This window comes from Natrix helvetica, assembly GCF_964273705.1.
Source record: "Natrix helvetica genome assembly, chromosome: 4".
Taxonomy (NCBI): domain Eukaryota; kingdom Metazoa; phylum Chordata; class Lepidosauria; order Squamata; family Natricidae; genus Natrix; species Natrix helvetica.
This window is the reverse complement of record NC_138550.1, coordinates 72252891-72267608: the sequence shown is the minus strand read 5'-3', so window position 1 is coordinate 72267608 and position 14718 is coordinate 72252891. Positions and strand designations below refer to the sequence as shown.

General features: G+C 40.8%; 1 protein-coding gene across 3 annotated transcripts in view; it reads left to right on the top strand.

Moving 5' to 3' along the window:
- PSD2 (pleckstrin and Sec7 domain containing 2) overlaps positions 1-14718 on the top strand; it is a 124533-nt gene that overhangs the window by 87646 nt on the left and 22169 nt on the right. For all 3 annotated transcript variants that reach the window (XM_081951823.1, XM_081951822.1, XM_081951824.1), the window contains exons 10-11: positions 6892-7082; positions 13415-13485. In XM_081951823.1, coding sequence (XP_081807949.1) covers positions 6892-7082; positions 13415-13485 — 262 coding nt within the window. The remainder of the gene's footprint in view (positions 1-6891; positions 7083-13414; positions 13486-14718) is intronic.

The following is a 14718-nucleotide window of genomic DNA, read 5'->3' as shown; positions in this document are numbered from 1 at the left end:
GATTTTTACACTGATACTTAAGATTCCTTCCCTACCGCACCACATTATTTGGGGGGGGGGGGGTGTCTCTTGATTTTCGTCCCTCCTCTCCTTAATTTCTTTCCAAAGAGTCTGCTTGTTGTCCAACATCTGTGCTAGAGACAGATGTGTGTTTTAAAGCACAGCCTGTTTTGCAGAGATGTACTGATATGAGGAAAAGGTCCAAGCGGGTAGAAGGATTTTTGTTCCTCTTTCAAGCTTATTTTCTCTTGGTTCTAAAACTGGATGTAAAGTTTATTAGTACAGAAATTGTAATTGGGGCAAAGAAGCAAGCAGTTGGTTTTAGGAAGACAACATTATGGCAATTCAAGTTTTTGATGAAGTTTTCTTGTTTTCCTTATTTTCATATCTTGGCTTTAAATCAACCCAAAGACATTACGTTTGTTCAACATAAACTATATATGGGGTATGGGAATTTATATCATTTTTCCCCACAAGGTTTTGCTATAGTCCAGGTGTTACTGTGCTTAATAGTATGATTTTATACTATTTCACATGGTTGTGTAATAATCCAAATTCAGAAGGGGGAATATGCTTTAGGGTGAAGGCTCATTTTATATTTGCCAGCAAATGTTTAAAAAAGACTTGGGCAACAGGGCAGAAAAACCACAATGGATGTGAGGTATTGAGAGATAACAAACTAGAGAGTACATCTATAGCATGTTTGGTATCTCTATGTTAAACTTTCTTGAATAATGTAATTAGTTAGCTGGAAGGAGCAAACTCAAGGGTGGGTTTTAGAGTCCACAGCAGTCAAAATCTCACTAATTTGAAGAGCTATTAGGGATTTTGCTGCGTTTCTGTTGTTTGTTCTTTCAGATTAAAGGGGGAAAATACTTATTTTATTGGAAAGCTCTATTTTGTGCAATTTAAGAAGTGAATATCCATAATTAAAAATCACTAGAAAGAAGGTCCTGCTCAAGCATTACAGCAATATGGTCTCTTCCCATTGTGGAAGATTTCAGAATATTTGGGGAGGCAAAGATACTTTGCCCTTTGTTGAATATTTCAGGAAGAGAGTTGATATGATTCAGTACTAGCAAATTTAAATTTAAATGTCTCCTGAGATACAATATGCAGTGACAACCCAATCAAGTTTCAAGGCCAGATGTAATGTTTCAGAACTAGACCAGAATTCAAGTCACTTTTCTAAACAGCCAAGCCCATTTTCCACTAATTCTTCAGAGGAAATCTGCATAAAAAGACTCACTCCAAGAGATAAAAAAGACTTCTCCAAGAGAAATTATTTATGTTGCATTGGAGTATAGATATGTTACCTAAAACACATCTATGCACACTCTGGGATACCCCAATGCCCCCCAAGCTGGCAAGCTTATTGTGTTGAATTGTATTATATGCATTGCAGGAATGGCAGTCCCATTTTTCTTTATGTCTTTCAACTGTAGTAACTACTTGCTGAGGTTTCTGCAGCACCCTCAGAGCTCTCTAATTCTTTGTGAGTGCAATGATATTGCTTTAATTGGTGGCTATTGCTGAGAAGCCTCAAGTAAATTATAGAAAGAAGCAGAGATGTTGAAGATCAGTCATTCCTCACAGAATTCATCCCACTCCAGTTCTCCAGAGAAATAGAGACAATCTCAGCAGCAACTTTCAAGGGAATTTTTCTTGTTCTCTTCTGCTCTACTGGGGAAACCAAAGCCCAGCTGCTGAATAGCTTTTTTGCCAAGTGAAGTTAAGATATGTGTTCTGTCAGACCATACTGTTACTTCAGTCTGCTCAGTGGACAGGGAATGAAGAAGAGGCAGTCTGGCACTGGGGATGGTGCAGAGAGGCAGCCAGCAGGCAAGCAGGTGTTGAAGATAGACTGAGCATAAGCAATCATTGGACACAGGGACAATTAAGCAAAAAATGATTGACAGGGCACAAACAGTCAGGAAGGCAGCTGCTACCATGTGGGCACGGGCAAGCAGTGGACACAGTAGAATAAAGCAAATCAGAAAGGGAAGCCGGTTTAACAATATTGCCTGCTAGATAAACTATGGGTGAAGGTTCCAAGAGTTGCCCTAATTAATTTAAGAGCCCCGGGACGAAATTCAAAGTAAAACCATTCGTTTATTAGGACTAACATCTTGGCACGGACTTCTATGTAGCTGAAACTAAATCACACTTAATGGCGTCTGACCTTTACCCCTGTGGCCCCTCCCCTCTGACTGAGGTCATCAATCACATTCTCCAACAGGACGTTATGGCAGGATTCTGGACATGCGCATTCACATCCCAGTACAGAAATATGAGACTTTTACTCTGGCCAAAAGTATGCATGGAATTTCCCTCCCCTTCTCAAGGTGATAGTAGTCATGGAAACGCCTTAGGCGTTGACATCATGCAGACGTAATCAAAAAATTGTCCCCAAGTTGAGATATGCTCCAAAAAGTCATAGGAGTGATTTTCTACCAACCTTCTAGTAACATTTCACAGAAACATAAGCATCAGCTTAGTAGTGGACACCTGGATTACTCTTTTGTCCTGATGTCACCAGCTCCAAGTCATGTTCCACATACTAATCTCCACAGGATTAGATGTGCATCCTTTGGAGGAACTGATGATAATGAAGCCCTCTGCCTTCCACAGAATCAGCATCTGCCTTTCTGTCCCACTACCTTCTCTACCTGCCTCCATTCGCTTCATCTATGCCCTTTGCTGGACCATTTGTTCCATGTACTTTATGCTGACTGCTATATTGAGTGAGGGAAATTGGTGGGAGCACTGTATACTGATTACTCTGCCGCCTCTTCCTTTCTATTTAATCCCTCTCATGGGTGAAGTACTGTGGCTTAGTAAAAAAACTCTCTGTATCTTTCATATGCATCAGTTCTTCCTCTCTTGCCCTAGTTGGGAGCGCTATTAAGCTGCACTGCTCCTCCTCTAGAGCCACTCACGGACATGGAGCCCTGGCAGTTCTATCCGTCCCCTCCTCACCTTTCTTGGAGTGCTGTACTGTGGAGGTTGTCCTTGATTTATAACTTCATTTAGTACCCATTCAAAGTTACAGTATCACTGAAAAAGGTTGTTTACAACCGGTCCTTGCATGTATGACCTTTGCAGCATCCTCATGATCATGTGATCAGAATTTGGGCACTTCACTTGGCAACCAGCACTTATTTACAATAGTTGCAGTCTCCCAGGAACGTGTGATCACTATTTGCAACTTTCCCAGCTGGCTTCTGAAAAACAAAGTTAATAAGGGAAACTGGATTTGCTTAATGATCACATGATTCACTTAATAACTGCAGTGATTTGCTTTAACTACAGTGGCAGAAAGGTCTAAAATTGAAGAAATTATGATGATTCAGGATGGTCCATATTCAAATCAGGTCACTTTGAAGGAAACCCTGTTTAATTTGGAGAGCCATAAAAATAACCTGACATGTTCCAATCTGGTTAAAGATTTGACTGAATCTAAAGAACTTTTCCCATCTTCATCCATTTGCACAGTATATATGAGGTTTCATCTTGAAAAATTACTGATAGATGTGGCAGAAGCTATCTCCAAAGATAACACTCTTCCCCATTTGGAAAAGAAAATTGATTTTGTTGTCCAGCTATACTTTCCTCTGTTTTAGAACTTCAGGATTTAGACAAATTGAGATTATCACCTCCATTCCCTTCATTTTCATATGGGCCACTTTCTGATTCTGCAGTCTGGAATATTTCTATATTAAAAGACTTGGGGTGGGGGGGAATTGGAACTTTGACGTTATATATGTTTATGTCAACAAGATTACTTTATGCACAAAAATGGAAGGACGCTTTAATCCCCAAAATGGATGAATGGCTGCAAAAGCTGATGGAGTTAGCAGAGATAGCTAAACTGACTGCTTTGATAAAAGAAAAAAAAAACACAAGTACTTTTGTTTCTACTTGGAAACTGCTTCTGGCTTGAGGTGGGAAAGAAATGAAACTTTGATTTTAGGTTTTACTGATTAGATAGATTTGTTGTTATAGAAATGGCTCGTTCCATGGTGGCGAACCTATGGCATGCATGACACAGGTGGCAAACGGAGCCATTTCTGAGGGCATGTGAGGTATTGCCCTGTCAGCTCCAGTGCACATGTGTGCATGGGCCAGCTGATTTCAGCCTTGATTTTTGGCTGTTTTTTATCCCCTGGAGGCTTCAGGGAAGCCTCCTGAAGCCTGTCAAGGGCAAAAAAATGCCCAATGAGCAAACCAGAAGTTCAGGAGTGGATTTCCGGTTTGCGTGTTGGGATGTTTTTTGCCCTCCGGAGGGAGAACAATGGCCCAACGGGCAACCCAGAAGTCCATTCCTGAATTTCTGGTTTGCTCGCTGGGCCATTTTTCGCCCTCCAGAGGCTTCAAGAGGCTTCCCTAAAGCCCCTGGAGGGCGAAAAATGGCCCAACGTGCAAACTGGAAGTCAGAAAATGGGCTGTTTCTACCTTCCGGAGGGCCTCAAGGGGGGCAGGGGAGGCCGTTTTCACCCTAGAATGTCTCTGGAGCCTGGGGAGGGTGAAAATGGCTCCACCATGCCATCGCACACCAAAAGTGGGGGGAGGGGGATCGCGTGCATGTGCGGGGTTGGATGCATACAATTATGGGGGTGGGAATGTGCGCGCATAACACCCCTCCCCCACATTCCCCCCGCTTTTGGCATGCAATGGCAAAAAGGTTAGCCATCACTGGGCTAGTTTATACCATTATTGTCAGCCTCTGCTTTGCTGCTTGCTTTCGGCTGCCATTGAGACGGGGAGGGGGGGGGGAGATAATATGGTATTTGGGAGGGGAAGTTTAAGCACAGGAGTGAATGAAGAAGGGAGTGATTTTCTCACCATCTACTGCGCATGCTGCAAATAGTGGAATTGCCGCCAAGGCCAACCGTCCGGCATACCAACCTGATGATGGGTTTTGAAGCTGCAGCCCACATGAGACCTGTGGGGTGTGCGGATTGGACTGGGGTTTGGAGTTACTAGGGCGAGGGAGTTGGGTCACATATTGATATCTATGATTACGCGCGCTTTTGCCTCAGATCTTGCTTTGCTAGCTGCTTTCTACTCATAACCAGTAAAAGTACTCTTAATTCTGAAAAATGGAGTTGAGTGGTTTCTTTCTTGGTTACTGATGGAGGCTGCCCTAACAATTATGGAAAAGTAAGAACTTGAGGTTCGATGTTACGTGTTATTCTACTGCAGCAGTTCTCAACCTGTGGGTCGCTACCCCTTTGGGGGTGGAATGACCTTTTCACAGGGGTCGCCTAAGACCATCGGAAAACTCATATTTTCGATGGTCTTAGGAACCGAGACACTGCTCCTCTATGGTTGGGGGTCACCACAACATGAGGAATTGTATTAAAGGGTCGCGGCATTGGGAAGGTTGAGAACCATTGTTCTACTGCATCAAGGGAGTGGGAAGTCAATGCCTTTTCTTTCTTTTTCCCTTCTTCTCCACACTTTTCTCTTACTTTTCCCTACCCTACTTTTCCTATTATTTGCTTTGGTATTTTATATTACAAACTAATAAAAATAAAAAATAAAAATAAAAATAATACTTCTATGTTAATATCAATATTAATAATACAATAATTAAGCCGCTGGGGGAGATCATCCGCGGTTTTGGGGTGGAGTATCATCTGTACGCTGATGATACTCAGCTGTACATTTCCACCCCAAACCACCCCAACGAGGCTGTCGAAATGATGTCCCGGTGTTTGGAAGCCGTCGGGGTCTGGATGGGGGACAACAGACTCAAGCTCAACCCCTCCAAGACTGAGTGGCTGTGGCTACCGGCACCTCGGTTCAGCCAGTTGACACCATCACTGGCCATAGGGGGCGAGCAATTGCCCCCTGTGGAATGGGCGCGCAATTTGGGCGTCCTCCTAGATGCCCGGCTGTCGATGGATGACCATGTGGCAGCCGTGGCAAGGGGGGCGTTCCACCAGGTTCGCCTGGTGCGCCAATTGCGCCCCTTACTGGACCGGGATGCCCTACGCACGGTCACTCATGCGCTGGTGACGTCTCGTCTGGACTACTGCAATGCCCTCTACATGGGGCTCCCCTTGGGACGCGCCCGAAGACTACAGCTAGTTCAGAATGCGGCCGCGCGGGCCATCATGGGGAGTACTAGGTACTCCCACGTAACACCTCTCCTGCGCGAGCTGCACTGGCTGCCTGTGGTTTTTTGGGTGCATTTCAAGGTGTTGATTACCATCTTTAAAGCGCTCCATGGCACAGGACCTAGCTACTTGCGGGATCGCATCCTACCGCATACATCCCTGCGACCAATCCGCTCTCACAGGGAGGGACTCCTCCTGGTGCCGTCCACCAAGCAATGCCAACGGGCGGCGCCTAGGAGTAGAGCCTTCTCTATGATGGGCCCAACCCTCTGGAATGACCTCCTCCCCGACATTAGAACTACCATCGACTTCCGCTCCTTTCGTCAAAAACTAAAGACTCACCTGTTTCGACTAGCCAGCTTGGCCCATCCATAGTTTTACCTCACCTCCTGCCAGATATTTTTAGTTGGGTTAATTTTAACTTTTGGGGGTATTTTTCAGGGATTATTTTTAATATGGTTTTAATTGCTTTACTTTAAGATACAGTCTTTTAACCTCCTCATTTAATTTAAGGATTTGTGTATTTATATTTATTCCTATGTATTTGTTTTTTAATTTGACTGTATACCGCCCCGAGTCCCTTTCGGGAGAGGGGGCGGTCTAGAAATCTAAATAAAAGTAAAGTAAAAGTAATAATGATAGCAACATCTGATGTTGCTATTACTTACTGATGACTTTTTTGTTTTTCTAAATACTGTGTGGCATTTCCCCCCAAAATTTCTATGCTTTGGTTAATTTTTTAAATTCTTTTTTTCTTGCATCAAAGTGATGAAGATGAACTCAGGAAGTCATTATCAGAATTGGTGGATGATAAATTTGGTGCCAGTGCAAAGAAAATCACAAGGATAGTTGATGGCAGTAACCCTTTCCTGGATGCTCCCCAGGCCCAGAATGCTGTTACCTACAAGCATGGCATCCTCACTCGAAAAACCCATGCTGACATGGATGGGAAGAGAAGTAAGTCTTAACTGGAGAGGACAAGATGAGAACAAGATTGGTACGATGAAATAACAATTTGCGTCGATGATGCATTCATAACTGTCAGTTCAACTAAAAATGGATTAAATAATCTTTACCATTAATTAATTTTGTGGCTATTAATTATTTCATAGCTTTGCACATATGAAAGCATCATCTCCATCTCCTCATTTTATATTACTATGGCAACTTTCAGGTTCAATTACCTTTTCTTTTGGTTAAGTTCAAACCAAAAGGATTTTAAAGTCCTAGTTTCATATATCACATTAACATTAAATCCATCTTTTAATCATGTTTATATACATACATACATACATACATACATACATACATGCATGCATACATACATATGTGTATGTGTATGTGTATGTATATGTATATAAAAATAATATTCCCCTTTGATCTTATTTCTACCTCTATTCTAGCTCTCAGTGAAGAGATGTTCAATTTTAAATTAAACAGCATTCCCTTTCTAACCATCATCTCTTGCCCGCTTTAGTATTTCAATTCATATTCGTTTTTTGACTTGCCTCCCAAACTCCTCCCTTGGGTCTTTGTCTACATCTTTCCTATTTAACCCAAATATTTCTTCCATCTCTACTATCTTTTGCTGCCATACCTGTGGAGGATCTGCCCAAGCCCCTATCTTCTCTTCAAAAATATCTTTCTTTTTATCCAATCCCATTTTTTTGATCTCTTAATATACAGTATATTGTCCGTTATTTGCTTCATAAGTCTTTATTGTCTTTTCCTTCTTCTCTTCTTGTTTTATTCATTGTTTTATCTGTTCTGTCTTTTTCTCTGGACATTCTATTTTCTCCTCTATTTCCTGTGTTTTATGCTCTTTATTCATTATCCCTTGTTGAACATTTTCTGATTTCCCCACAATGTCATACATTAAGTCTTTTATCTCCCTGTGGTTCTTTATCAACATATCATAAGTACTTTGGAGCATCAACACCATTTCTTTTTTAAATCTACTAATCTCCCCCTGATGCAACATCTTGTCTTATTTTGATAGGTCCAAATTTTGCTCAATAGCCTGTCAGTAATCTGTCACCACCCCAAAGTCTCAATTGTCTATGACCACAAAAAGTCACCTTAGAAACTGTTTGCTCAATCCTAGCATTGCTCCTCAAGTGAATGCAATAATTATAGTTATTTCCCATAGTCAATTTGTTCCATTTAGGTAATCCAGGAAGGTTTCCAAACGTTTCCTTAAGTCCATTCTGTAAGTTCAGTCATAGATCCTGGCATTTAAAGTCGCTTTCTTTAGATAATTTCAGAGTTAAACCTCCAATAATTTTGAAGTAGACAGATATAGAACAGTAGATAGCACAGCAGTCCTCCAAGTCTCCCCCCCTTTGTCTTATCAGTACTTCCCAAGGTTGCAGGAGTTTAGTATATATTCCATTCACCAGTAGAATGGAATTTAAGCTTCAGCTTAAATTTAAACGTTGCACAAAATCTGACAGATATTTGTTTCAGTTTTTTGCAAATAGTCAATATCCAGACAAATAATTCCAGCATTTTAAAATGCCTTACCACAATATTGCCAATAAAGTTTAAAAATCCAAGCTTTTTATATTTTAAAGATTTTGCGCTCTCCCTTTAGTTCCTTTTCTTTTGGGTCTATAATTTTTCTCTCCGTAATTATTCACTGCTTTGACATGCATTTCCAAGAGTCTCTTTTGCTGGGTTTATTTTCTTTGAGTTTAGGTTCTAGGTTAAAAAAAAAACCAATCACCTCACCGAGTTCCAATCACTGTTCATCTACACCACTCCAGCACATTCTTTGTTTCTTCTGCTGCCCCAGCTTCATGGCAGCCATAATGGCTGCCTCTCCTTTTGTTGTTGGATGGGAGGGAATCCCTGGGGCCAGCTGGAGAGCTACTGCTCTCCACGACATGCAGGGTGCCCCTTCTTTCTTCATCACCCCTACAAGATGACTTTAGCCCCTTGGAGGACTCTCCAACAAGAAGGATTTGATGCAAATTCACAGAGCCCTGTTCCTCATGTCCGATCTCACTATGACGTCAAACCACTACATGAGCTACAATGACTAGGTTTACACAAGATTCTAAGTCAAAACTAAGCCAATCACAACCAATGAAATAGTTACTATTCTTGTTTGTTGATAGCTATAACTTCCATTGCCAATGTACGACCACAGCATCAATAATCTTTGATTATGACTGTTTTAAAAACTGTTTCATAAGCCCAAGTTGTAATTCAAAGGTTGCTTCAAAAGGTAACCCAATGACGAGGCTCTTAATTTATATGAATGTGTTTTGTTTCAAATTAGCTCATTCTGCAGTGGAAAGCCATGGTTAATGACTAACCCATACTATGAAACATACTATGATAAAAGCAAACATCATCTTAGAGCATAATCGCTACCAACATACATTTCTTGGAGGAAGCCCTTGGAAAATATTTTCCACACCATTGTTTGTAGCAGAAAGTCTTGAACTCTTTTCACATAGAAAATAACTGCTGTTGGAAGAAATATCCATCTGGTTCAGTTCTAAGCTGGAATAAAGACACTGGAAACATGGAGGCTGATTGGAAAAAGATTAATGGTGAAAAGGACCGCCAAGCACATGATCGTGGTGCAGCTGACCACACAGGGTTGAGAAGGAGGGGTATATATATACATTCTCTTGGGCTTTGCACTTGAACTTCGTTCTAATGGCTGTTGTAAGGGTCATAGCTAACTTTGTAGGTTGTCCCAGGTTTGGTTGAAGTTTACTGGGTGATGCAACGTCCCCAGGTGATTGTGCCATGTGAGCTCTGCTACTAGATGGGTTAATCCCATCACCCTGCAGTTGGAGGTCTTTTGTCTTGTAGATAGGCTGGCTCAGTCTTGCTGGGCCTATTAAGAAAGGTGGGGCTACTTTCCAAAAACATGCTTCTCCTTTAGGAAAATGCAATATTATGCCTTTTTAAATATTTCTCAAAATATTTCATTGTTCTATGACTTCCCGCACTGCAATACATAAACGTGTGTGTTATTCTTTGAAATGTTGATAATTCCAGATTAAAACAATTCCAGTTAACTCAATTTCCTATTAATTAAAGGGAAAGCAGGGAAATGCATGTAATTATTTATTTTTTTACATTATTAGCAATCTATGCAGAAACGGCTGTAGACCAGACCCAATATTGCACTTAGTGTTAATCTTTTATCACGACACGTAGGTAAGGCAACACAATTTCATTGGACATGCGTTAAGAAGTTATTGAAATACTTGAAACACACTAAACACATGAAGTTATTGCTAGAACACACACTGATTATACAGAATTATGTTGTTATGCAGATTCTGATTGGGCAAGTGATAAGAAATCACGCAAAAGTACTTCAGGTTACATGATGTTCCTGAATGGATGTCCTGTTTACTGGCAAGTGAGAAAACAGAGTTTTGTTTCATGTTCATCTACTGAAGCTGAATATGCTTGTGTTTCAGATGCATGTAATTCTCTAACATGGTTTGATGCTTTGATCACAGATATCTGGACACATCCGATTCGACCAATCACTGTGATGGAAGATAATGAATCGGTGGTTTATATTTCTAAGTCACATTTTACAGGTTCTAGGTGACATTGACATTCGTTATCAAAACACAAAGCAATTAGTTAAGCAAGGTTTTGTTAAATTGCAGTATGTTTCTACACATGATCAAATTGCTGACATGCTCAACAAACCACTTCCAGCAGCTCAACACGAGTATCTGCGAAAGAAGATGTGCCTTATTTGATTATTTGATGACATCAGCCCAACTAGCAAAAGAAGGGGTGTCACTGTGTTAATTGTTTGATAGCTGTGCTGAAGATTTACTGCGCATGTCACAGGTCTTATCAGCAAGTGATTTACTGCGCCTGCTCACACACATTCCAGAGACTTCTGATCTTCTGTTTGCCTGCCACGAGGCAGGAACATAGCTCTGCAGAGATGTAATTAATTTAGATAATAAGTTTTTGTTTTATTTTATTTTCATATTAAAATTTGTTTTCATTAGAACATGTTATCGGGTTTTATTTCTTATCAAGAGATATGCTTCTGGGAAGGGCTGGCGATCCGCACCTCAATCGAAGGTGGAAGGGAAACTTTCCCTTCCTTCTCACTCACTGTCAGAGAATTTCACCTTATTTCTAGGTTGAATCTCTCCTTGATCAGTTTCCATCCATTATTCCTTGTCTGGCCTTCAGGTTTCCCTGATAAAATAGCTCAACCCCCTCCTCTCTGTAGCAGCCCCTCAAATATTGCTATCATGTCTCCCCTGGTCCTTTTCTTCACTAGACTAGCCGTGCGCAGTTCCTATAACTGTTCTTCATATGTTTTAATCTCCAGTCCCCTAATCATCCTGATTGCTCTTCTCTGCACTTTTTCTAGAGTCTCACCATCTTTTTTATAGTGTGGTGACCAACAATAGATGCAGTATTCTAGGTGTGGTCTTACTAAGGCTTTATAGAGTGGTATTAATACTTCACTTGATCTTGATTGTATACATCTGTTAATGCAGTTTAGGATTGCATTGGCTTTTTTGGCTGCCGCTACATACTGCTGCTCATATTTAGCTGGTTGTCCACTAAGACTCCAAGATCCCTTTCACAGTTACTGCTGTTAAGCCTGGTTTCACGCGTATGTGTACTTTGGTTTTTCTTGCCTAGGTATAAGACTTTACTTTTCTCTACGTTGAATTTCATTTTGTTAGACAGGGCCCAGTGTTCAAGTCTATTAAGTTTCATCTGGATCTTGAGCCTATCTTCTAGAGCCGTGTTGGTGAACCTATGGCACATGTGCCAGAAGTGGCACACAGAGCCAACTCTCTGGGCATGCAACACGTCACCCTTTGCTCTTCTGGTTCTGGCACGCTATCTTGCTGGTCTTCACGTTTGCAGGAGTGCAAAAAACCGGAAGAGCAGCCACCCAGTGCGCATGTGCACCCCAGGCAGCTGCTCTTCTAATTTCCAGTGTATGCATGCGCACCGGCCAGCTGGTTTTCCCGTGCACATGTGTGCCAGGAACTGAAAGACCAAGTGGCTGGTGTGCATGCGCGTGCCAGAAACTGGAAGATCATCTTCCCGGTCCACGCATGCACACCAGGTGACTGCTCTTCCTCTTTCAAGCACATGTGCATGCACATGCATACACACACTTCCTTTTTCATCACTTGGTGCCAAAAAGGTTGACCAACTCTGTTCTAGGGTGTTAGCTATTCCTACCAGCTTAGTATCATCTGCAAATTTGGTAAGTTCCCCTTCTATTCCCTCATCTAAGTCATTTATGAAAATATTGAAGAGTACTGGGTCTAAGATGGAACCTTGTGGTATCCTTCTCTCTATGTAGACATAGACCCATTAAGGATTACTTGTTGAGTACAGTTTGTCAGCCAGTTGCGAATCCACCTGGTGGTGAGGCTATCTATCCCACTTTTTTTCTAGCTTACGAAGGAGGTTGTGGTCTACTTTGTTGAATGCCTTGCTGAAGTCTAAGTATATCATGCTCACAATATTTTGCTGGTCTACTAATTTAGTCACTATGTTGAAGAATGAAATAAGATTGGTTTGGCATGATTTGTTTTTAACAAACCCATACTGACTGCTGGTTATTACTTTACTCGTTTCTAGATGTTGGCAGATCTGTTTTTTTATTATCTTTTCCAGTATCTTCCAGAGTATTGATGTTAGGCTGATTGGTCTGTAGTTTCCTGGGTCTGGTTATTTCCTTTTTGAAGATGGGAACCACATCAGCTCTTTTCCAGTCCTCTGGTAGTTCCCCGGTGCTCCAGGATTTTTGGAAGATGTAGTACAGTGGTTCTGAGATGACATCTGCCAGCTCCTTTAGAAATCTGGGATGTAATCCGTCAGGTCCCCGTGATTTGTATTCATCAAGATCAGACAGGTGTTCTTTTACTTTTTTTTTTTTTTGCTTATTTAAACTTTTATTTCTAGTCTGTCTTTTACAGTTATGTTTTTGATAGGTTGGGCTATAGTTTCTTTTTGCGTGAAGACTGATGAAAAGAATGAGTTAAGCAGCTCTGCTTTCTCTCTGTTGTCTGTTACTTCTTTGCATCTTCTCTCTTTAGTGGACCAACTCTTTCCTTGATTTTTTTCTTGTTATTTATATGTTGGAAGAAACTTTTTTTTAATTATCTTTGACTTTTGTTGCAAGTCTTTGTTCATTCTGAGCCTTTGCTTTCCTGACTTCATCTTGGCAGCTTCTGGCTATCTGCTGATATTCTGCCTTAATTGTGTGTCCCTCTTTCTTGTAGTCATGGGAAATATTTATCTATCTTTTTCAGCTCCAAGAGGACGAAGGGGATGGAAGAAATTTTATGCTGTGCTTAAAGGAACCATACTGTATTTGCAAAAGGTAAGGATAGTTGATAAATCCCTTTTACCACAGAAAGGTATTTTCTCAGGCAATGATTTCTATTAAACCTAAAATGCCCAATGGATTGATATTAGGAGAAATGTAATGTAGGAAGAAACCTACAAATCTAGTCTTAAATCATAACTCTGGAAACTCACAAGTTTGCTTTATAGGCAGCAAAATTGTTTGTCTGGAATCAGCTAAACATTTCATTTTGTGAACCAAAGGAAAAGAAAAGTACTCATAGACATACGTTCATGTTCCAATTTCAGAATCCAAATGACTTGGTTAATTATCACTGCTGCAACAATACCAATGGGATGGGCTTGACCATCACAATTGAGGTTACAGACTAATAATGATATTCCAAAAAGTTTGGCATGGCTATGGGACTTAGGACCAATTTCTTGGAAGGTGCCAATATTTCCCCCCAGCATCTGGTGCCTATGATATTTGGTCCCCACTACCTAAACATAAGGCCATCTATGACCCTATTGCTTATCTGACTTTCATGAACAGTACAGGCTATTCTTTTTCCATATATTCAAAATGGCATTGATGCTGTAGTGCCATCTTTAGTAGAGGGGCAATCAATTTCTCCCTATTTCTCCTCCTAACCATATGTCAGAGAACTGTTTTGTCACAGGAATCTCTCTGTGTGTGTATTTGACCTAATTAAAGGAGGATGGTTTTTGCATACAGAAGTTAACAAAAATAATGCTATCTTGTTTGAAATCCTGACAATTCAGGGGGAGATGGTGGGGGTGGAATCATTATTTAGGTCCCATGGCATGAATATTATCATCCATCTTCTACTTTGCCATTTACAACCAAAGTCACTAGTAGCTCCAAAATTCTTGTAACTCCTGTTCTATCTGGAAGGTAACATGCAGAAAATGATGCTGACAGATTTACCCTTTGGTCATTAGCCTTGGGATACTTTATTATTCTTGATCCCCCACATGTATGTGATCCTGAAACCATTCTGTAAATTAGACTGTGGTCATTATTTGCACATCATTATGCAAATAATAATAAATTCTGCCTGTCTTGTTCATCTTCTGATTGCATGATATTAGTAAAAATATTGAAAAGGTTAGGTAGATAAAAGCATACAAGCTGAAATTTAATCCAGATAAAATGGAAGTAATGAGGATCAGGAAAATGCTGACCAGATGATGGTATACAGCTGGATTTGCATGGAACATTGGTTCTCAAAAAGGACTAAACAAC